Below are 25,298 nucleotides of genomic sequence, written 5' to 3'. Positions count from 1 at the left end.
TGTTGTCAGCAAATTCTAATGGTTTTCGAGAAGATTCTGTATCCCATAATCACTGTCATGATCCTTATCGCTGAAATATCTTTAGCCTGTTACTGAAAAGAAATTTCTTTCATTGTCTGATCTCTGTTGGACCTTAATAGTTCAGTGATGGCTGTCATAGCTAGAATTACCTACAGTTAAAGGGTAGTCGTTAGTGAGTAATGCTGTACAGCTGGTAGAGATGTGCCAGCAGCATGCCAGCTGCTTTTTTTAAGCTGTCGATACCCATATGCACCCACTTAGATTGTTTACTAGCTTACACACCATTAACTTCGTCATGATTAGAGTTGAGCAATTCCACATTTTCTGTATTTGTAAAACTTAGTCATTTTCACAACCTTCAGTTTCACTCGTCTGGTTCTAGTTGTTGGGTAGTAGCATGAATAACACGTAAGCTTTCTTTTGACATAGGAAGAATAAAGGCTAGGGTATACTTAGTTTATCCACGTGTTGTTCAGTCTTGCACACAATCAAGTGCTCTAGGATTTTAAAGTGTACCCTTTTAATCGCTAGACCTTATGGATGTGTTCGGTACATCCGACGCTGACAGTCCGTGCGCAGCCCAGTTTTTCTAGATCAGCGTATAGTCTGCTTCTTTGCACGTCGTCTGCACATGCACTTTGAGTGTGCGTACTGTGCTGATGATGAAATTTGCATCATGCTCACAATGCCAAGGTGTAGGGGTACGCTTCAAATCAGAAGTATACTTTTAACCTTTACTCTGCAAAAAAAAAAACATTTTCTTATTGAGTGTATTTGTCCTGTTTTTAGTAAAAAAAATAAATAAAATTTAAAAATCGAAACATTCTTAAAACGATGCATTTACTAGAGAAACAAAATTAGGTTATTTTGCCGAATGGGGTTAGAAAACAGTTGATTCAAGGGGAAAACTCATTTATTTTTCTTACCCCATTGGCAAATAGTTTTTTCTTGTTTTAAGTATAAACCACACCAAATTTTGTTGGATTTCTCTGAAAAAAAAAAAAAAAAAGACAATATCATATACACATTTTTGTATTTGTAAAATGTAGTCATTTGCATAATCTTTGGTTTCACTCTATTGGTTAAAGTAGTACTTTAGTAGCACCAATAATCTGTAAGATTTTCTTTTTTTTTTTTTTTGAATGAGAAGAATCAGAAACTATGACCTTATTCTAAGTTGAGCTTTCCCCACCCTTTTCTCTCCACCCTGGTTGGATTTTGAGAGTTGTTTGGAACGTGCTAATCCCTATTCTGATTGTTTGATCTCAACTCAAAATGGCATTGTTTGCCCAATGTGAAGAGTGCATCCTCTTGTTTGACTCAAGCCAGCGGTCTTCTCTTGCTAAAAGCCAAAAAAAACATTATTCACATGGACAGATGGAGCTCTACTATTCTGAAACTATTCTCTTTAAAGAGGAGCCCACCAGTTTCCTCTAAGACTTGGCAGGGTCTGGATGAGCCTTGATGTTCACAATTAGTCTTAAAATGTCACTGGACATCCCTTTGTCTTAAGAAAACTGCTTCAGTTGTACTGAGCACTTTGTTTTCTTGGTTTGTTGGCTGTGAATCCTTGGTCTTTAGAACTGAGAGGTACAAAGATACCTCACTAAATGCAGAGCGAGCTGGCATTTCTGCCTCAAACACCCAAGATATGGCACACCCACCTATCCTCATCTTGATTTGTCTCATCATCTTCCATCGAGCAGTTGGAGACTTGCAGTGGGCTTCAATTAACCTAGTTTGGAGAAATCTTCATTGACCTAATTTGTAGATGAATGGATAGTTTGCTTTCTTGTGTCTTGGTTCCTCCCCCAACTATCGTCTATGCCTCCTTCCCTTCCTACTCTTCCACCTCTCATTGTTGTTGTCTGCTTAGAAGTCGCTGCCATTTTATGCTGGAAGGCTCTGCATCTCCTTTGTGGATCCTGAGCACGGTTAAAGGGCCGTGGAGATGGAATGGAGATGCCTATTGTTGAGGAAGCTTTAGTTCAAGAGCCCCTCACTCTTCCTGACAATTACATACCGACCCAGACCCCACCCCTTCTTGGTTCGGACCCTCCAGGGGCAGGCTGGTGTGTCTAAAGAAGAGATTGGTTTCTCTATTGTACGCAGGGCTTACAGCTACCTTACACTGCACACCTAACCCTGCACATTCAGACTTACACAATGCAGGGCTGGGAGGAGAGCCAGGGGTCTTGTAGGAGGGGTTAGATGCTGTTGAAAAAAGGGGCTGAAGCTATTGTCTCCTGGGCCTGCAGTTAGACAAGTCTGGTCCAGCAAGTTGAGAAAGACCCCCTCCAGACAGTCATGTCAACAGTCTCTTGAGTTCTACGGCCACCACTGCTGGTCTGAATGGGGAGGAAGCTCCTTATGGTGCCTTGGCTCTTTTACAGCTTCCTCTCATTGCTAGATTTGGTTCAGTGAAGTGGTGGTGACATTTTGTTTGCTAGAGCCATTGAAAATGGAACTGTTTACAGTGTACTTTAACAGCAAAACCAACAATATCAAAGAATTAGTGAGTATTAATAAAAAGCGTAGCCATTCCATCTTACAAGGTGTAATAGTGGTTGAAATGATAATGGTGAAACGATGTCTGAAATAATAATGGTGGCAATGTATGCTGTATAATACAAGCGAGATGTATGACATTTTTTAAATATAAGCACTTTTTACACACTATTTGCTCAATTTGATATAAATTATTTAAAAACAAAAGTCTTTGTGTAAATTTTTCACAAAACAGTTTTACGTAAATTGTCTAATTTAAATGTGTAACTATTTATGTATGAAGAGTTTTACGAACCACTTAAATGGTGATGATAAATATTAACAAACACTTATTTTACACAATATTTGCTCAATTCGGTATAAACTCTGAAACAAATGGCCTCATTCATTGAGCTTGTGTAAAAAGATGGCAAAACCAGTCTTGCATAAATTGTCACTTCAAATTCAGCTATTTATGTAAGAACCTTTTTATATTTGTCATTTTGTGTATGTCTCATTTTAAATCATTTTTTGAAAACTATTTAAGCATTTTCTTGAATACAAATGGTCTTAATAATTAAAGATACACTATGTAACATTTGGCCCTCTAGCAGTTAAAAAATAAAACTGCATGCGTCTTGCGGAAGGACATTATAAAATGACGTTACAAAAGTTAGGCAACGTTCATAACATTAGCCATAACGATTGCTACCACCGATTACAGTATAATTATTGTATTTCACTGCACGCACACACGCACGCACACAGACATGATTACACAACTAAACATAAACCATATCAATAAAATATCTTACCTGTTGAGTAAGAAAAAAGCTATCTCTGGGTCGCTTTTAAATCCTTTCAGTCGTCGCCACATGTGAAAAGCTAAGACGATGTTGATTCGGGTTTTATTACGGACTCTGTTGCATTCCCATTTTGCTTGTAGACTCTGCTTTATTCAGGGTTTCTTTGTTTTTACAACCGGTGATTCCCTGGAGGTTTGCCATTTGGAATGATCCATGGTCAATTTTTCTCGTTCGTTGTGACAAACTTTCAGTTTCAGCTACTCCCACAACATACACTCGCTACAGTAGCCGGATCTTATTTTCTCTGTGTATGGATATGACGGGCGAATGACGTATGTATGCAATTTCCCGCGAAATCCATCCCGACAGCTCTAAAATATTTATAATATAAATAATTATTATAAGTTTATCAAAGTGTATTTGGGTAAAGACATGGTTTGGAAGATGGATTCTTGTTGCACTCTCTCATTAATACAATTTTATTTTTTAACAAAAAAAAGTTACATAGTGTAGCTTTAAAAAATGTTTTGTAAATTGTTCGTAAAACCATTCTTACATAAAATGTCACATTTAATTCAATGCAGCCATTTTTGTAAATGGTTTTAGGAACAATTTAAAATGAGATGACACAATGACAAACATATACAAACATTTGTATTATAGAAAATTTGCTTGTTTTATGAATAAGGCTGAAAAACATGCACTATTTATTGACAAGGCTACTGGTATATTCTGGAATTGACAGCAAGCAGAACTAATCAGTGAAGGGGACACGATTACAACCATGATTTCAAAGTCGCCAAATACCGACCGATTAATCGGCCAGGCTGATATATTTCAGGCTGATTTTCGCTACATACAGTATACATGTACTTTCACAAAAGCATATCTTTCAGTCTTGTTGCCATCCTTTGCAATAGAGCGGACGACATACACTGACCTTTCTCATAGCAGAGCCCATCCACATTCAGGGACATGACGCTGTCAGGTGTAATTTGTAGGCAAGGAGACTTCCTTCTCTGGAGTGACATTTAAATCTTATTTGTGGGCGATACCGTGAAGTTTCACCTTTTCAAACATGCTATTTGCTCTCCCTTTTTTTTGACGCACATAGTCTCTCCCCCAGGATGGGGGATATTATAGACTTGGGTGGCTGGCGGTGTTTTAACGCACCAATGAAAAGCTGATAAACGTTTATAAGATCGTAGTCTTATGGGCAAATTGAAATTCTTGCTCAAGCTCTTCCTTTCCTCAAAGGAAATTTAGATTGAACTTTTTAAAGAGGTCTGCATGCACAAAGGCGTAGCAGTCCCCTCGCCACCTGATCTTGGTTGAAGCGTCTTGTTGCATTTCTGTCGGTCGTCAGTGTGAACGGGCGGGAGTAGAAGATGGTGGAGAGAGCATTTTGACTGTAATGCAGAAATGGTGTGGAACGGCGGTCCCGTGTCAAAAGCTATTACCTACGATATCCCTCCGTCAAAGGCTTTGTCTGTCTGCGCTACTGCTGACGAATTCATTTTCATGGGCAAATTCTCAAAGGATATTTTCGTATCTGAAATGACATGTTAGTAGTCATTGGGCAAGAACATGTCTGGGTGGCTTTGTGCATTTTTGATTTCACCACCTCACAAAAAAACAACCCAAGTCTTTCCAAGAGACGCTTGTTTTTGAAACTAGGATATGGGTACTACTTGGGTTCTTGGAAAGAGATTTGGGTAACATTTTCTATGAAGCCCATTTATAATGCATTGCTATGATGTTGTTCTACCACAATGACATTTTGGGTTGTTTTTAGGCGTATCAGGTAGTGTTGGGGAAGCCACTTTGAAACTGTAGCTTTCCAAGCTACTCTTAACTTATAGTTAAACTGAAGTCAAGCTACTCTTAAAATGTAGTTAGTTACACTACAAGCTACTAACAAAAGTAGCTAACTGCATTGAAGCTATAATAATAAGAAAATATCTTTTAGATATATAACAATTGGATATTATTTAATTCTGCAGTCAGGAGTTCACCTGTAATATCACCTGTTAGTTAGCTATATATTGAATTAGGGTGACACTCCCTTACGAAAGTTAACCATTGTTTTACTACAGTAACCATAGTTTAACCATGGTATTTGTACTAAAACCATAGTTACCACAAAATTAGACATGGTTATTACTGTCATGGTTAATATAATATTATTCCCGCTCACTAAAATGAAATGGAGTTCCCAACGCTAAATATAAGTGAATCGTTTATTTTAACCAGTTCATTTACACGAACTGCTGAAAGAACAGATTCACTTAAAAGATTTGGTTTTCTCAGTGCTACATGAGAGAGAGAGGACGTTTGCTGTGTTCTATATTACAGTGTGACAAATGTAGTGTTACTTGTTGAAAAATATTGTCACGCTACTGAAAAATGTAGTTAAGTTAGTAGCATAGCTACTCTACTTTCCAGCACTGGTCTTGGGCAATATTCTCCATTTGTTTTGCCCCACCACGTGTAAAAAAAAAAAAAAAAATAAAGTGACCAGGAAATAAAGAGTTAAAGGTTGGCGGCTGTGGAGGCCTGTGCTATTATGCAAGCTGTTAAGCGAAAAGGAAGTGCATTACAAAATGCTGAGCTCAGAGGTCTGGCATGCGGCCAAGCCTTCGCTTTTTTCTTCACCACAGCTGAGGGCTTTCTAAGCTTCCCACCAGTGGGTTTGTCTACTGTTTAGGAATTCTCTCTCTCTCTCTCTCTCTCTCTCTCTCTCTCTCTCTCTCTCTCACCCACCCCCTCATGCTTTGCCTCTCGTCCTTGTTGCCATGACGTCAGCAGCAGTTGAGCAGTTCAGCTCGGGGCCAGGCACGGTTCGGGGTTGGGCCACACAGGGGAGTGTCTTTGGCACGTTTGTGTGTTTGTGTGTTTGTGTGTGTGTGTCAGAGAGGTTGAGTGAGTGCAGATGACTGACTGCCAGTGCAACACATCCCTTGTGGCCGCAGTGCATCTGACTGAAGAGCAAAAGGGGTGGGGCTGTCTGGAATGTGGGTGTGGTTTATCCACTCCACCCCCAGCTTTACTGTCAGGCTGCGTTCAAATGCTGAAAATTGCTGCCTTTTATAAGCAGTATTCAGAAGTAAGAATACATCTAGACATGTCCAAATCCCCAAAAAAACTTCTTGTCTGCTAATATACCTGACAACACATGAACATGAACTTTGTTTGCTAGTGTTCAACGGCAGATGCCTTATGTCTGGGAGTGAAAGCGTGTCTGGGGGTAGTATTAGCCAATCATTTTGATGATAGGCTTTGGTATTTCAGAATTTACCGAGCAACATTTCTGAAGCTATACGATGATATTGACAGGGTTGGGAGGGTTATTTTAAAATGTAATCCACTACAGATTACAGAATACATGCTGTAAAATGTCATTTGTAATGTATTTCGTTAGATTACTCAAGGTCAGTACTTTGGATTACTACTTCAGCACTGGTAGATTTATTTTATTTTTTTCACTTGTTTTGACTATAAAAACTCTTATAGTCATATCTTATGCAGTGTTGCTTTTGAAAGGAGATAATGCAAATTAATCTTGTTTTAAGGGATATATATTTTTTACAGAAAAACAATACAAAAATTCTCATCAAGAATAAGATTTTTGCCATAATATCAAAGGTTTTACAAGAGAGAGAAAAAAAAAGCAATTAACTTGGATTTTCTTGATAAAAAAACATTAGCATGTCTGGTAACAGGTGCTTGTAAAATGGCTAGAAATAGCATTTTAGCTTAGCATAAAGCTACATGTTCACATGACAATTTACACAAGGTTTATTTCTATTTCTTCTGCTCCAAACTTACTTCAAACTTACTTCTCTGTCTGCTCGTATGAATGTAACACATCATAAGAAAGTGTTTCACCGCTGTTCAAATGCACTTTGGATCGCATCATTTATATGTATAAATGTTTTCCATCTGAAAGGACTAAATATTAAATGAAACAAATGACAATAAAATGCAAAGTAATCTCTTCAGTAATCAAAATACTTTTTGAATGTAACTGTATTCTAATTACCAGTTATTTAAATTGTAACTGTAGTGGAATACAGTTACTTATATTTTGTATTTTAAATACGTCATTCCGTTACATGTATTCCGTTACTCCCCAACCCTGTATATTAATGATATTCTCTAAACTAATTGTTTATTCACATGGCTTGTTGAGGCAAAGTCACATATAATTTTTTATGCAAAACTGTATTCCTATTTAAATTTGGTAGGAACATATTTGATAAATGTGTTTCTGTCATAGTTTGTTTATAGTCTTATTGGAAAAAAAATTAATCCACCTCAAGCGAGTGTATTTTTGTTTTAATGCGCATTTTAGATTTTTTTTTATTTTTTCACATCTTGGTGTTTCCATCCAGCTTTTTTTTAAAATTTTTATGCAGTATCCCAAAGTTTGCCTAAAAATATGTGGATGAAACCTATCTATTGACTGACTAGGCTGCGGGTCAGCTGCCTTCAGTTTTGGAGACAGTCTCAGTCTCTCTCTCTCCACCTCAACTACATACAGTATATCTCCATGTCTTTCTCTTTCTCCGGACTTTGTCTGTCTGTCTTTTCTCATGTGCACATTATTTGTCAGGTTTTCCAGTCAGTTAGTCTGGGTGTAAATTCCAGGCATACTAACTGAGCAATCGTCTCTAAAGGGAAGTGAAAACTCGAGCTTGCTCAAGTGAGCCTATGCCTCTGTTTTTGACTAATAAACATTTGGTTCTTGAAGCCTAAAATTAGTTTTAAAACTAGTGAACTTGTTGCATTTAATACTTAGTAATGCCCTAATAATATCAATCAATTCAACAGAATAAAATCTCCTTTTACTTATGTAAATAAACTGACTAACAATGCTTTTGTTGCCACATTTTATGAAATACTCAATTCTGATTGGAGAAGCCACATTTATTTTTTATATTTATTTATTTATTTTTCTCCCCAATTTGGAATGCCCAATTCCCAATGCGCTCCAAGTCCTCGTGGTGGTGAAGTGACTCGCCTCAATCCGGGTGGCGGAGGACAAAACTCGGTTGCCTCCGCGTCTGAGACCGTCAATCTGCGCATCTTATCACGTGGCTTGTTGAGCGCGTTACCGCGGAGACGTAGCGCGTGTGGTGCTTCACGCTATTCTCTGCGGCATCCGCGCACAACTCCCAACGCACCCCACCGAGAGCGAGAACCACATTATTGCGACCACGTGGAGGTTACCCCATGTGACTCTACCCTCCCTAGCAACCGGGCCAATTTGGTTGCTTAGGGGACCTGGCTGGAGTCCACTCCAGGGGTGGAAGTCAGCATCTTTACTCGCTGAGCTACCTAGGCCCCCGGAGGTGCCACATTTGAAGTCATTGTAAAATGTAGAAATACACACCACTGTGACCAAACTTTCTATATTAATGTGGCATGTTTCCGTGTTGCTATAAATGGTCTACAATCAGGCTATTGAACTATATTATTTGGTGGAAGAATTGTTTATTCCAATAATTAGTCTAAATAAATATATTGCTGTGGTCTCTATATTCATATATCTGCTGCTACCTTTTTTTTTTTATACAAGCAATAACCCATGTGAGGTTGTGCCTTATTATGATTTTACTGTGGTTAAGAGAGTTTTTGGTACTCTGCATCTTGTTGTGCCTAAGAACTCTCCTTACCATTGTAAAATTACTATAACGCACAGCCTTTGCTGGATTTATTGCTATATTATCTGACTACCAAACAATTTTTAAGGCTTTGGCCTTGTAGACTGTGAATTTAGCATAAAGACCGTTTCTATTATGCAGAAATACTCCCTTAAAGAAGATCTCTTTCCCAAACTCAGGCATGAATGTTGCTTTCTATTTTTAAATGCCGTTTTGCCCTCACCCCTGGGGCCCTGATGGGCAGGGAGGGGTCCCGAGTTTGAGAACCACACACCCCTCCCCGGAGCCCACACCTCCATTGCTGGGACGTGGCGAGATGGGCGGATGGTCGTGGTAAGCAGTGATATTACTCATACAGAGAGCCAGAACAACCGAGCAGGCCTCAGCTATGTCAAACTGCTTTCACACTGGTTAGACGGTTCACATTTCCACCCTGTTTTTGCCTAGAAAGTCTTTGACTCAGGCAGAAGTAGTCAATGACATGTAAGTGGAATGATATGCAAGCATGTTTTATTCAGTACTAAAAAATAATGATAGAAAATAGTTAAATGTAATAAAAAATGTACCGTTTTACCCAGTGTTTGTTTGATATGCATTTTTGTGCCTATAAAAGTATCATGTTGTTTGATTAGCAGCATGCTAATTCTTATATGTTCTTGCGTTCCCGTGGACTCGTTCGACCTCATCATCCACTGCCGAAGTTCAATACCAATACTCAAGAACACAAGTACAGAGAGTGCTTAAAATGACCCGGATGTGTCCTGGATCAGGCTGAGTATTGAGGACGCATCGGATGGTGACTTGTGGGCAAGAACCCTTTTGAAGTCATAGACAGCGAGGCAGGTCACTAGGGTTTGGAACAGATCTTTTATCTTTTCTCCAACTAGCAGCCTTTTATGTTCAGTGGTAGACGGCTAATGCTAATGGTTAGCATGGCTGGTGCTTAGAACCTCAAGTCTGACCCTGCAGAAAAGTGTGTCCCAAATAATAGTTTTACACTTCCTAAGCAGGATGGATTGAATGTCAGCTCACTCCCCCTCACCCCCCAATTATAAAGGGGACCAGCACTCATGAAAAAGGGCAGGAACGATATATTTAGGGGCTTATACCACCAGTATCGAGGCTTAAAACTTATCTTACCTTATCTGTCTTCTCCCTAGATTCTTCACAGCAAGATTTGTTTTACTTGAAAGAGGACATCGAAGGCTAAATATTTAGTAAATTAGCCAATACTGGTTCTGTTTTTTGTTTGCTGTTGCGTTTTGTTTGTTTTTGTTGTATTATTATATTTTGGTTTGTTTTAGTTGTTTGCTTTCTGTTTGTTTTGTGCTGTTTGTTTTCTGTCTTGTTTTAGTTTTATATTTGTGGTGTTTTGTTTTTGTTGTGTTATTTATTTTGTTTTTGTTTGTCTTTTTGCTTGGTTTTAGTTGTTTGGTTTTTGTTTGTTTTGTGCTTTTAGTTTTTAGTTTTTTGTCTTGTTTTAGTTGTATCTTTTGTGGCGTTTTTGTTTTTGTTGTGTTATTTATTTTGTTTTTGTGTTTTGTCTTTTTGCTTGGGTTTTGGTTTGTTTTAGTTGTTTGGTTTTTGTGTTTTATTTATTTTGTGCTTTTTATTTTTGTTTTAGTTTTATATTTGGTGGTTTGTGTTTTTGTCAAAATATTATTAGTTCTATTATTTTTACTACTGTAAAACCATAAATTAATGTCCTTCAAACATTGCAGAAAGCTTTCAGGATATGAATTTATTGGAATACAGTGGTTGCTCATTCCATATTTTATAATATCATTAATTGTAGTAACTGTGGGTTATTTTGGTGGAAATTATATTTGCTTAGAACCTACAATTATATTTAAGAAAAGATAAATAATTTCTTGCTGTTCTACCAATGGTACTCTTAATTTCCTTTTGAAATACTGTTGTTGCTTTCTTCACTGTGTTTGGTCTGCTGTTCAGAGGAGAGACTCATTCAGGTGCAGTGTGTGTTGGCCATCTTAATAAATCAGGGGGGTGATGTACAATTACATGTGGATGTTTTAACAGCAGGTAGTCTGCACACAGCAGTGCTTAGATCCCGAACTCTAGGGAAGTGGTTCGCCCGTAGCCTTCGGTGCTTTTCTCTCACCATGTGTTTCCAAAAACTTGGTTTTCCATTTCATCTGTAATGTGCAACCCACCCACACTGAGGAGCACAGAGCGTCTCAGAGACCACCCCTGAAAACAGGTGTACATCTGTTTTTTTTTTTTTTTGGGTACACTGCTAGAATCATTTTCTTAATCAGTATTTTTGTCTCATTTTCCATTAAAAAATGTATAAACATCCTTTAAACAAGATTCATTTACTTGAAGCAAAAACTTGTTTTGATGGGGGTTTTTTTATACTCTATTGGCAAATAGTTTTTTCTTGTTTTAAGTGTAAACCTCACTAAATGTAGTTAGATTTATGCTCAAAACAAGAAAACTAAAATTTGCCAATGGGGTAAAAAAAAATTAAACTGGATTTAAGATGCACTCTCTGCAAACATATATCTTAACAGCTTTGTCAATTTTGCTTTTCAAGTATCTTGTTTTAAGGTGTTTTTTTTTTTTTTTTTTTAGAAATTTTTACTTTACAACAATACAAAAATAATAAGTAAGAAAGATTTTTGCAGTGTAGCAGTGAGTGTGCATGTGTAGGAGCGGTTTGGCATGAAGTTCCTGATTCGATTCCCCCTCTCTCATGTGTTTTGGGAAAGTGATACTCTGAACAAACGGAGCAGTGCAAGACGGGGCCCCTGCAAGAGTAGGTGGTTGGTCGGTGGGGCCCCGTGTGGCACGATAAAGGCTGATTGTTATGAAAACACCGCTGGGCTGCAGCTGTGCTTTTCCAGGCCCCTGGTGCAGAGGAGAGAAACCAGTCTGGCCTTCATTCAGACCAGTGGTACGCCATTTACAGATTGGACCACACACCAAGATAGACACACATTTACGCAGACGCATTGACATACACGTAGGCACTAGGGCTGCAACTAACGATTATTTTGATAATCGATTAATCTAACTGTTATTAGAACGATTATTCGGCGATTATTGCAACGGTTAATCATTAGCTCTTAACCGATTATTCAGCTTGTGCCCCGACTTAAAAGTTTGTATTAAACGTGCTTGCCAACAATAAAGCGGACAAAATCATCTTTTAAAAATCACTGAATTAAAGGGGGAAAAATGCTTTAAGTTTAACTCGGTAAAGAAATTCACTGCAAAAAATCCTATTCTTAAGTGTTTTTGTCTTGTTTTCCATTTAAAATTGTCTAACAATTCTTTAAATAAGATACATTTACTTGAGAAGCAACATATAAGATATTTAGACTTTCTTTAAGAGAATGTATCTTAAATATAAGTGTATTTTGTATATAAGTGTATTTTTTCACTTGGTTATACTTCTGCGAGTGCAGTAAAGACAAAATATACTTTTATTCAAGATCTATTCTCTAAAAGCAAGTCTAAATATCTTTATATGCTGCTTCTCAGGAGAATGCATCTTTTTTTTAAAGGAGTTTTAGATATTTTAATATATTTGTATTTTTAATATTATATTCAACATTCTCAGATAACAATTTGTTCTTCTGCAGTATAGCTGCTAAAGTAAATATACGTTGTTTTAAAGGAGTTTTAGATATTTATATTGGAAAACAAGCCAAAACAAAAACAAATCAAAAATGTATTTTGTTGCAATGTATAATGGGGTGAAGACTACCCTCTCTCACCTTTCTGTTCACTTCAATCCATCTTTAACTCACCAAAAAACAAACTCTCTCTTATTAATAAAGCTGCGTCTTGCCAATTTTCTTCACAATAAGAAATGCACAGTGACACATATATAATGATTAAGTCGTGAGCCATCATTTTATAATCTAGCTGCATTAAGCGTGTGCGCTTGAGGGATGAGCTTCCCCGTGAGTGTGCATCAGCCGGGTGCAGTTTCAATCTCTCCCCCTTTGATCGGGACATTCGCGCAACTCATAGAAGAGGCTCTGACCGCAGAGAAATGCCAGTTTTGGAGTTTGTAGTTATTTAATGACCTGTTTCCGTATTATTTGAACTTTAATAAAGCTATAACGCGTTAAATATAACTGCATTTAAGATGTAACGCCGGGGTGTTTCCTGTAAAGAGCTCCGGTTCTGCTTATTCCACAATGAGAGTGCTTCTGTATTTACTTATTTTGTATTTTTGTGTAATTCCCTCATACTTTGCGATCTACATCACCTGAAGCTGTTTGGAAAGTTAAGAGTGCGTCTGAACTGCAGTGCTGCTCTCAGGCATCATCATTAGAGTTTAATGTGATCTCATTTAACGTAACATGAGATCAAACGACTATTCCACATTGGAAATTTTTGTCAGCAATTTTTTATTGTGGACGTCAACAATTTCATGGGGTCTTTAAATCAGAATAATGTTTGACTAAAGATTACATTTGTAACTGATTGTCTTTGGGGACATCTAAAATATTTGTTAACAATCTAGCCTGTTTAAGTTTTATCCCAAGTTAACTCAACTCTACTGAAGACGTCTGTTATATTCCATTTAGTGGGAATTTACTAATTTGATTAGACAAGTATTTGGCTGATGGAGAATTAAATTTACTGAAGTATTTGCTAATGTTCTAAAGCAGTGTTTCTCAACTGGGTCTTTGAAATGGGCCGCGGACAGCAAAGAAAGAAATGCCAGGGTCCTTCCTTCATTTAAATTTTTAAATGTCCCAAGTGAAATTTTGGGCCGCTGAGTCAAATTTAATGATATTAATCTCATGTTCTTAACTTTATATGCAGTGAATAAGCTTATCATCTGAAACTGCGATGGGAATCGTGCACGAGTGAGGCGCAGAACCACTCGCGCCAAGGATCTGCTCTGCTCTAACCTACTCTGGAGCGCTCGCGTGTCAGATGGGCTTCCCTCGATATCGCGGCGCAGACCACAAAACTGAAGTGACCCATTTGAATTATTGTGAGAACTGTTTAGTTTCAAGTGCTATGGAGGAAGTCAAACCTCTCAAACTGTGGCAGTTGTAGTTAAAGTTTCTAAATGTATTTAGGCTACTATTTTTTCATATAAAAAAATACTATAATATTTATTTATTTTTTAGAAAGACTAGCTGCATTGACCTAACCACAGTAATGATGAGCCTTCTATAGTCTAAACAGTGCTTATGGCATTGCACTGTAAAATTAAGCACATAAAGGGCTTTAAAGTTTGGATGACAGATTATGGACACATCTTTTCTCCTGTGTAACATATGTTCTGTTTGAATGATGTTTGATATTAGAAAATAAACTGAATAGTAAATTAAATATATATGTGCTGCGACCACTGACCTCAACTGGAGTAATTCGAGGCAGCAATTACACAGTCATTATTTTTATTTTTTTCATATGTCTCATGAGATAAATTATTTAATTTACAAGCAGAGATACAACTCCTTGACCTCGGTTGAGGTTTTTTAGCTGCCTCATATTTTTGTGGAAATATGTTGTCTATATTTGGCTACTGTTATTTGAGTTTGCGTATATATTTTCAACATCTAATTTTTTGGGCTGAAGTGGTGAGCAGAGAGGAACATGGTAGTAATCACTGTCGACCGTTTTAGCAGACGGTAACTGCTGTGTAAAAAAATGCATTAGATGTGTTCCCTTGTGTTTGGGTGGTCTGTAGAAGAAAACAAACTCGTTTAGGTAGAACTGGTGAGGGTTTCAGCACGGTTAACTTTGTTTCTGGGACAACAGCGCAGTGTGGGCGCAGGCTAAAATTGGCCACTTTCGAGACACACTGGCCTCTTTGGGAACTCTCTAGTGACCAACCTTAAGGCCATAAAGGGTGCGAAATGTCAGCATTTAATAACTTGCACATGAGTTCCTGAAAAACGCCCATATTTTCTAACCATGCTGGGCTCAGAGGAAATTGATTCTTTCTAGTTTTGTTTTTTTTGGTTTTGTTGTTGTCGTAGTTTCTTTTAATTATTATTTACTGTAAGGAATTCATAATTTAGATAAATTTGTGAACCGGTTCATCTGATCCGCTAATGAATAGATAAGTGTCCTTGTCATGAACAACGGAATAAGATTGGGAATCGAGGTTTGGGTTTCCATTTTTAAGGTCGTGTCAACACGAATACATTTTTGCATTGATTTTGCTACGTTTTGCACTGGAATGACGTTTCGAAAACGCCCTTCAGTCCCGGATGCTTTGGGAAAACGTTAACGTTAGGAAACTGAAAACGGATTAGTGTGGATGTGGCCTAGAAAGTACTGGAATCAAATAATTTTCTTGACATCCGTTTACGTTAGAATGTTTGCATTCTTCCGCTGATGTGGATGGAACATCGTAATAAAATATTCAGTGTAAGCGTCTGAGCCATTGTTATGATGCCTTATTTTCTGTCGGCTGTGCATGTGAATTAAAGATCAACGTTCAAGCAGAAAGTACTGTTACCACTTTTTTAAACTATTTAAAGTATTGTTCTGTTGAAGTGTGAAATTATTTCATAATTTAACAAGAGACTTCTGAAGATAGCGAATGGAATTATTATTTTCCAAACATCGTCCATTTTGTTTCTTCATCAAATTGACTGAAAGAAGAACTGGAATTGTTAAATGGAATCGTAAATAGCCTTGATTAAATTAGGTTAAATTCCTTATGGTATCAATTCCTACCAGGAATCGTCCAGGTAAACTATAGAGGCACACAATCACATTAAATTCATGTCATTCTTTTGTATGTTGCGGGGAATAAAATGAGGGCCGTGTTTTATTGGTGTACTGGCCTAAAAAGGTAAATGCCAAAACACGTGCATCATTAAGCACCATGTTTCAAATCGCTGCCATCATCCCCAAAGCAAACAGTCCCTCACTCCGATCTCTTTAGCACAATGGAAACCACTTGTTTGTTTTCTTTAGCAGCATCAAGCCATGCTTTGTAGGTTTCCCTGTGAGAACAAGCAATGTAGACACTCCTTCAGTAAACTCGTTGCTGGGTTGTTTGTTCTTTGTACCTAGAATGGGAACAAAGAATACAATCTCACTCATATATTACCTGTAAACAAAGACCAGTTCACCTTTTAAATTCATTTAAAATGAAATGTATAGTTTTTTTGATGTTTAAATTCTTTTAGATGTACACATTTGTGGCAGCCCACCCCTTCTGTTTATTCAGGGAAGCATGCTTGAAACATGTTCATCACCAAAACGCTCCTTGTTTATTCGCTGTACTGCATTTCTTGACGCCCAACGCCACAGATCTGTCTTTTGGATGTGTAGGTCAAAGCTAATTGGACATTTTGAAATGGAAATGCTTGAAAAGGTCGTTTACGGTTTGGAAAGGTTAGATGCATGTCTTTTTGAGGGATGGCATGGGATGTAGTGCTCCGACGTTCAACAGGAGAGGATTTACGGTAGACGTTTTGCAAAGCACTCAGACTTGTCCATCTCTGGTAACGTGGGGTCTGCACACATTTCTGATCTGCTTTTTGCGGGCGGAAAAAAGCCCGGCTAGCCATTCTTCTTCATTTACTTTGTCAGGGTGTGTGAGAGTGACTAGCCCCGCTGTCGGCCAGGAAACGAAGAGTTATCAATCTCCTAAAACTTGCTACTGTCAAGTCCTCACAGCAAATACTGCAGCTCTGTATTGAATACATTGCATTGCACTTGTCCTCCACATCTCACGACAACACGTTCAGGTTACATTTCACCCTAAAATAAAAAGAAAAAATAAGAAATTGTATTTTGCATAAAGAAAATGTAACTTTTTTTTGCCTTGTGACGCTGCATATGATTTAACCTCGTGCGTTGTATTTTGGCTTCGCTATATGCAATGCATAATTTGATTTCATTTAAACCGACTGATCTCCGTTCAGGAGACTCTGTGCTGTCAGTAAACGGTTACACTTTCGACATACAGAGTCGTGTGACAAAACATGGCGGCGATCGCAGAGGAGTTTGTCTTTGGTTGAAACGACAACAAAACTACATCTGTTAAGAAACCTAATTAAGTTTTACATTGAAACCTGTTTGAGTCAAAAGATAAAGATAAAAGTCTCTAGTTTCATCTGAAATGCCATTTTTACAATGAGCAATTTATCGCTAAACGGCACGCTGTTAAACACAATGAGCACATTTGTGGACTGTATTTCAGTTAAAATAACATTCACTGTGCATTATTACATTGAGAATTAATGGATGCATCCAAAAACTGGAAAATGTTGCTTTCAGAGACTTTCTATGGAGTTAGGATGAAAATAAGGTGCATTTCAAACTGTTCTGAGACCAGTGCAGACAGACAGCACACTGGAGGTTAAGTCATTCACTAAATAGGGAGCAAGGGAGCATCTTAGAGCTCAAGTGCATTCAATACAAACTTCCTATTTAAAGTTCAGTTTCAGGCTGCAGATGATGTTTGGACCGCTTAACATGTTTGGCAGACATGGGACAATGATAATCAGTACATAGATTCAGAATTTATAATGTATCATTTTATTTTAACATGGTTGGCAGTGATTGGATGATGCTGGTTATTACCTTGAATCAGAATTATTTATTCTAATTTCTGATGTAATGTCTGTAATGTCTCAAAAACATGAATAACCAACACTCCTGGAAATATTATAAACAATTAGATAAAAAAAAAAAAAAAAATCAGACTTTCTATAGCTTGCTATTATTTACAATTTCACAACTTAGTCCCACTGTCCACAAATGTGGCCATAAAATTGTAGGAAAACTATTTTGGACTAATTAAATTATATATATATATATATATATATATATATATATATATATATATATATATATATATATATATATATATATATACATACATACAAAGTGTGTGTGTGTGTGTGTGAATATACACACATACTGTCATACTTGCGTGTGGCCACTAGTTACAAATCAAAAAGAGGAATGGAAAATGCACACAGCAGTCACACAGAGGTCTCAGGAGGTTAAAGCACATTTACGACTAAATTGCCTATATTTGATCAAATGTTGACTTCATTTTCAAGGTGAAGTGAGTAATTGCTGTGCTATTTTTAATTACTTTTCAATTTATTGAAATCTGAAATCTATTTCCAGATATCTGAAATACTAAATCTAACATGTTAAAATTAACATTAGCATTTTTACTAGTTGTAATAGGAATAAACATTTGTAATAACAATGTAATTATTATATAAAAATTATAATTTTTACTAGTAAGGAATAAATTATTTTATTTATTTATTTATTTATTATCACCTTTTTATCCCCAATTTGGAATGCTCAATTCCCACTACTTAGTAGGTCCTCGTGGTGGTGCGGTTACTCACCTCAATCCGGATGGCGGAGGACAAGTCTCAGTTGCCTCCGCTTCTGAGACCGTCAATCCGCGCATCTTATCACGTGGCTCATTGTGCATGACACTGTGGAGACTCACAGCATGTGGAGACTCATGCTACTCTCTGATCCATGCACAATTTACCACACATCCCTTTGAGAGCGAGAACCACTAATCGTGACCAAGAGGAGGTTACCCCATGTGACTCTACCCTCCCTAGCAACCAGGCCAATTTGATTGCTTAGGAGACCTGGCTGGAGTCACTCAGCATACCCTGGATTCGAACTTGCGACTCCAGGGGTGGTAGTCAGCTTCAGTACTCACTGACCTACCCAGGCCCCCTTAAGAAATAGATTACTGATATCTGTAATTGCAGTTTGAACAGTTGTGAATGATTGAGCATTGTTTAATTTTACTAGAGAAAATGCAGTTAAAGAAGACTTTTACTAGTTGAAATTCCATTTTTGATATCAAGAGACGTTATGATGTTGTTTTTGATATTAAGAATTAACAATTTTAACAGTGCAAATGCAATTTGCTGATATAAAGTATTAGCATTTTTAATTATTACAAATTTTATTGTAGATACCTATAATTTATTTACTGTACATGATTAAATGTTGTAAGGGCTTGCAATAATTGTATTGCACATGCGTTGAACACGTACTGGCGCACAGAAAGCCGAAGTATTGCCTAAAATGACAAACGTTTTAAACGGATATAATTTCTTAATTCGTCCTTTTGAGTTTTGAACATGTTCTGGATAGGTTTTGTGCAAAATCTAATTCCATAAGCTGTTGTTTTATCCACAAATTTGACTTGGCCTAATCTAAATCCTGACCTTATCTGGGGTAAGATTCAAACTCTTAGATCAGCTTATTTTAGCATATTTTTATCAACAAGTTAGTATTTCTAGCTTGTAATTTTCTGCCATCCCAAGTTGTGTATTAGCTATAGATTGTCCTGCTCTGCCAGTTGGTAATCTTCTTTAAGTACTTGAATAAAACTGACCACAGAGAAAATGTCTTAATTAAAGTTATACTAATTGTCCTGTTGCCCCAGTGATTCCATTAACTCTGCCTTTAATATTAACTGTCCGGGCAGTAAATTCCCCTTTAGGAGGGGCTCTGACATAACTCACAGACCTATCAGCATGCACGTTATTAGTCTGCCAGCCAGAGCTTATAAAAGTGTGATATACGATGCAAGGTATAATTATTTGTCATAAAACCCCAATAAATGTCATTGTACCACGTGCAAGGTACCTCAAAACTGCATTAGCTGTCTCTTTCTGTTGTGTGTGGGCTTGTAGCATAATTACAACCATTTATGATAGAAAACGGCCTTTGGATGAATCTCACAAAAATGAGGAAAAATGAGCACTCCAATGTGGAAAATGGAAAATTAAAATGGAAAAAAAAAGAAAAGAAATTATATAGTGCATAAAGAAAATGAAGCCTAATTCTAATAAACTGGGTCAAATGTGACCCAGACATTTCTTTGAGAAATAATTTTAAGAATTGGTAATTGTAAAAATGGTTGCTATCGATTGCCTGTAAATCATGGTATTGGTGGGAAGGGTTCTCCCTTAATTTTAATGGTTGGTACAGCCTTGATTCTAGTGGAAATGAGAATTCGACTCCAACTAAACAAATATTTCTTCTCTTTCTCATTGATTGGGTTCAGGAGCATCTAGAGAAGGCAACGAGCTTCATGTGGTTAGTTCTTCGCCAGTTAATCCAGCATAAAACAGTGATGTTTCATGAAGCTGTGAGCAGAGTGGAGGTGAAGCTAATTATTTACCAGTCTGTCTGAGAACAGCAGGAAACATGCGGCCGCCTTTAACCCACGCTGACAGATGGCGGAGTTCAGACGAACTGTCCGGGAGATTAAGCTCCTCGCGAGATCTGAAAGCTCGAGAGAATACGCGCTCTCCCCGTATGACATCCTTTCCTGATACCGGGAGCTCGTTAAAGAGTTCCCCAGTCTCCTAAAATGCCTTCATGCCAGGAAAACTATTTAGTGTGTGAGTTTTGTTAGATTTACCCACAGCCATTGACAACCCAAAGACACAATATATTCATACTCTAGACTAGTAATTGCTAAGAAATTACTTCCCTTTTTCAAAGACCTGGATGAGTGAATATCACAAAAATCCAAACGCTTTTAGGTAAAATATGACCAGGACATTTCTTAAAGCTGAAGTATGTAATTTCTGCGACATTAGTACCACCGAATGGAATTGCAAAAATAAACATTATTTTCGAAGCAGCTTTCTGAATATGCCCTCGCCTGCCGTTGGCCAAACAAAGAGATAGTCCCGCCCCTTTTTTGCGTCTAAAGGGGTCACTCAAAACAAACAGAGAAATTTTCATAGCACCACAGCGACACAGTAGCTGCGTTTCCATTATCGGGCCAAATTAGGGCATGCTAGTGCATGCCAGGGCCAGTTGCATTCCAGTGGCCTTTGGCCACCGATTACCCTTGGACCAAACATGGCCAACTGGGGATTGAGGCGGGATCAATGTCAAAGGTGGAGTTTTGGCAAACTTTTGGTTGTGTATCCGGCACACAACGATAAAGGTTCGAGAAAAATAAAAAATTGCGGGTACAGTACAAATTTGTTAAAATGGACAATGCGTTGCCCAAAGAATTAACCTTTCACGGTTCAAGATCATGGCCGGTGTGCTGGGACATCGTCCCGCTGTTAGTGGAGAAACAACTCAGGTCGGTGAGTTGTCAGCGCTAAATTATCTTGCTGGCTAGCTAATGTTTACAAACGATATAAACTCTATTCTAGATAACGGGTTATTAGGACCATAGTGTTCCTAATTAAGTGCTCAGTGAGTGTGTGTGTGTGTGTGTGTGTGTGTGTGTGTGTGTATTTATATAGTTTAGAAATAAATGTTAAATTCATTCCCAGAGAACACACACAACTGAAAAAATATATTTTGAATGCACTTCAAGTTGCTTTGGATACAAAAGTCTACCCAATTCATATATGTAAATTATTTTAATGAAAGTTAAGGACTAATTCTTAGTATCGAAACGCAAAAACGTCTAATTTTCATTACTGTTATGTGGAAAAAATAAATAAATTGCAAATAATTTATACATCATGGTGGTGTTTGTTGTACTGCACAATTCTGGCCACATGCAGTAATGGAGAGCATTTTCAAAACACTCCATTTTCGGTGGAGGAAAATGCCATTCTAGTGTGGATAAGAGGCGTAAATGTAGCTAAATCGGTGCGTTTTCAAATTAAAACGTATTGGTGTGGACGTGGCCCCAGACGTTATTTCATGAGATACACCCTGTTTTGAGAAATTCGAACATTGTGTTGTCTGTTAATACTACCACTTACAACATTATCACACGTGCTGCTGTTGATTATTAGACGAATAGCTAAATCTGTCCTGAGTTTGGTTACATTGGCTTCCAAATGTACGCTTCATTTCATTACTACCTTCCCCTTCCTTGGGGAGCGTTTTGGAGGAAAAAATAATTTTGATTATGAAGCTCACTGCTGAGAAGTTTCGTCTGAGAGTTAGTGTTTGTGTTTGATGAGTGAACAGAATGGAGTAAGTGGCCACCTTGAGACCGCCTGTGTAATTAGTTGATTTGCAGCGTGATATAAGAAACGTCACTTTTTTTGGTTTGTTTCTTGCGTAGATAAACTGTTTCTTGAAGTGCTTCGAAGCACTTTTAGAAGTCTAAACATGTCTATTTTCGGTTAGACCATCTAAAACTGGTGTCACGTTTATTTTGAAAAAAAACAGCTGAAACCACCAGCCTAAATTGGTTTGATGGTCTTTAGAGTGGTTTTGGGTGCTTGTCAAACTAGCTAAACTAGCAGAACGTCAACTTGGCCAGGCTGAGAGACCAGCCTAAACCAGGTAAGACCAGCAGACCAGATTAGGCTGGTTTAAGCTGTTGTTTCTGCAGCCTAATTTCCAAAAAACTGCATTCGCCAACTCAACCCTTCACAATACCAGTGCAAACAGCAGATAAAATGATACCTTACGTAAGCATTATTGGCGTAAACATGGAAGAAAGCACCATCAGCCAGTTCCTCTGTGTACTGCCTTCTGTGTACAGAAAGAATGTGTTAAAGGCTTTTTGTGCTTTATTTTTTTGAACGCTTGAACTCCCTGTTACAAAATCGCTCCTGGCGTCCTCTTGTCCCACATCCTACAAGCAAAAGCTTTTCTCAAGTGATCGAGTATATTTAGCATTACGGAAAGCGGGAGTATAGGTGGACACTGCTGGGTCAGCACACCAAGAGAGGAAGTGAAACTTGAACCTTCATCCCTTTTTCCCTTTTTCTGTGTTGTAATAGTGAGTAACTCCCACTGCTAACAGGATATGTGGTATTTAACAGTGAGGAGTCACATTTGCTCTTAAGGCAGGAGAAAATTTGATGTAACCCAAAATACTGAAATATAAACTGTTCATGTTTTGTTTTCTTTCAGATTTGTGGTAGTCTGTTGTGCATATTCAAACATATCTTTAAGGAATTGTTCATCCAAAAATGAAGATTGTTGTCATTTATGTTATTTCAAACCTGTATGAATATTTTCTGTGGAACACAAAAGGAGAAATCGAGTCTCATGGACTACTTTTATGGTGCCTTTATTGTTCTTTTTGGTGCTTGACAGCCCCTTATCTCTTTGCTTTCTTTGTATAAAAAAAAAAAAAAAAGAACAGTTTGGCCATTCTTACTGTGTGTCATGGAAAGGAAGTCACACAAGTTCTGATACATTAATGTTCAGCATATACACAAACAAGCTTTTGGAAGCAGCGTTTGTGCTTACGGATTTCAGAATATATCAGTGTTGTCGTTTGGTTCCTGGTATACTTTTTTTGTGCTTGAATATCGGAAACACCCCTAGCAGGAAGTGAAGTTGGCTGTAGACAGGCACAGTGCAACTCTGGGCGATGGGCGGCTGGGACGCACTCATTAGTGTCTACTTTACTTCCTAGTAAATGTATGATTCTCCGCCTCTTTTGGATCAGCATCAAGGTCATTTCAAATGATATTCAAATGAGCAGTTGCATTATTCAATGCTGCCTTTTGTAGTGGCACGCGCCAGTCACTGAGCAGCTCCGCCCACATCGCCCACACTCTGTCAACCCCCTTACACACTTATAGACATCTGCTCGCCAACAGTAAAGCTCCATGTTCTCTCTTACTGTTTGCACGGTGCCCGTTTGTCTTTTCAAGATTTTTATATCGAAACTTGATTTCCATTTTCTGAAGGAAACAGCCGTGGTTGCAAGGCTGCAAAAGAATATTGTTGAAGTTTAGGTAAACGCAGGTTTTGTGTTAATTAAGTAGTGTAAGGGGTTGTTCACACAGAACGCGTCCTAAAATTAAAATGCGGGACAAAGTCCAAAGAATGGAACAGAACGCAGGTCTTGAGACACGTTTTAAAAATGTGTTCTTTTAAGTTCTTTTAAGGTGCTTATGCTCGAGATGCTTATAAAACTGCTGGTCACATATGTTCATCTTTACATAGAAAAATAATCCCAAAACAGTGCAGATGGAGTTTCACATTTGAAACTTGAATTTCTTAAAGGTTTACAACAACAAAAAATAGCACACCTAAGGTTGAAATTATCGACAAATAATCACAAGAAGCATGCACCTCCCAAAAATAGGTGCGCTATTAGAAAAGTAAACCTCACAAAAACGCAACTAAGTCAGGTCACTGACTTTGCTACGTTTTTGTGGAATTATCTATAAAACAACAAAGTCTGAGTGGAGTCTGTATGTTGAGTGGTTTGGGCTGAATTAATTGCAGTCATTTTAATTCTAGTTTGTGGCTTAGAACAAAGCTGAATTTCAAACAATATTAAACATTGCAAGAATTATAATAACTATTCTCTCTCTCTCTCGTAGGTTTTCATCTCAGTGGCACAGTAACAGAACCCGCCACGCCGTCAGAACCAGAGATGGTTTGCAGCGTAGCCATTAGCTTTGACCGCTGCAAGATCACGTCCGTAACATGTGGCTGTGGAAACAAAGACATCTTTTACTGTGCCCATGTGGTGGCGCTGTCCCTGTACCGCGTACGGCGGCCAGAGCAGGTCAAACTTCACCTCCCCATCTCAGAGACTCTATTCCAGATGAACAGGGACCAGCTACAGAAGTTTGTGCAGTATCTCATCACCGTCCACCACACGGAAGTTCTGCCTACAGCCCAGAAACTTGCAGACGAGATCCTCTCACAGAACTCTGAAATCAACCAAGTGCACGGTGAGTTTTGGCTTTTTGGATAAATTATTATTTATTTTTTTTGAACTACATAATTACGAATTACATAATATGCCTATTAAATCTAATTAATCGTGGGGGCCTGGGTAGCTCAGTGGTAAAATACGCTGGCTACCACCCCTGGAGTTCGCTAGTTCGAATCCCAGGGCATGCTGAGTGACTCCAGCCAGGTCTCCTAAGCAACCAAATTGGCCCGGTTGCTAGGGAGGGTAGAGTCACATGGGGTAACCTCCTCGTGGTCGATATAATGTGGTTTGTTCTCGGTGGGGCGCATGGTGACTTGACCGTGGTTGCCGCAGTGGATGGCGTGAAGCCTCCACACGCGCTATGTCTCCGTGGCAACGCGCTCAACAAGCCACGTGATAAGATGCGCGGGTTGACTGTCTCAGACGCGGAGGCAACTGGGATTCGTCCTCCGCCACCCAGACTGAGGCGAATCACTATGCGACCACGAGGACTTAGAGCGCATTGGGAATTGGGCATTCCAAATTGGGAGAAAAAGAGGAAAAATCCCCCCCCCAAATAAAAAATCCAATTAATCGTGTATATAAATAGATATAGAAAGCCCCTCACATAAGTATAATTCAATAAATAATGATTAAATTATCATTAATCATTTTTTAAATAAAACTATTTATGTAATATTCAGTATATTATACAAATAATAATTCAGATATTTATGCATTACATTATTGTGGCAG

General features: G+C 38.1%; 2 protein-coding genes across 2 annotated transcripts in view; one reads left to right on the top strand and one right to left on the bottom strand.

The window, feature by feature from the left end:
• LOC127433694 (membrane-associated phosphatidylinositol transfer protein 2-like) overlaps positions 1-25,298 on the bottom strand; it is a 694,725-nt gene that overhangs the window by 423,984 nt on the left and 245,443 nt on the right. The gene's annotated exons all lie outside the window — the stretch shown is intronic.
• The window catches only part of LOC127433697 (zinc finger SWIM domain-containing protein 6-like), a 90,862-nt gene that overhangs the window by 28,462 nt on the left and 37,102 nt on the right, over positions 1-25,298 (top strand). The window contains exon 2 of the mRNA XM_051685813.1: positions 24,223-24,579. Coding sequence (XP_051541773.1) covers positions 24,223-24,579 — 357 coding nt within the window. The remainder of the gene's footprint in view (positions 1-24,222; positions 24,580-25,298) is intronic.

This window comes from Myxocyprinus asiaticus, chromosome 43 (genome assembly GCF_019703515.2).
Source record: "Myxocyprinus asiaticus isolate MX2 ecotype Aquarium Trade chromosome 43, UBuf_Myxa_2, whole genome shotgun sequence".
NCBI classification, from domain to species: Eukaryota; Metazoa; Chordata; class Actinopteri; order Cypriniformes; family Catostomidae; genus Myxocyprinus; species Myxocyprinus asiaticus.
Note: the sequence above shows the minus strand (reverse complement) of the source record. Positions and strands in the feature narration are given on the sequence as shown.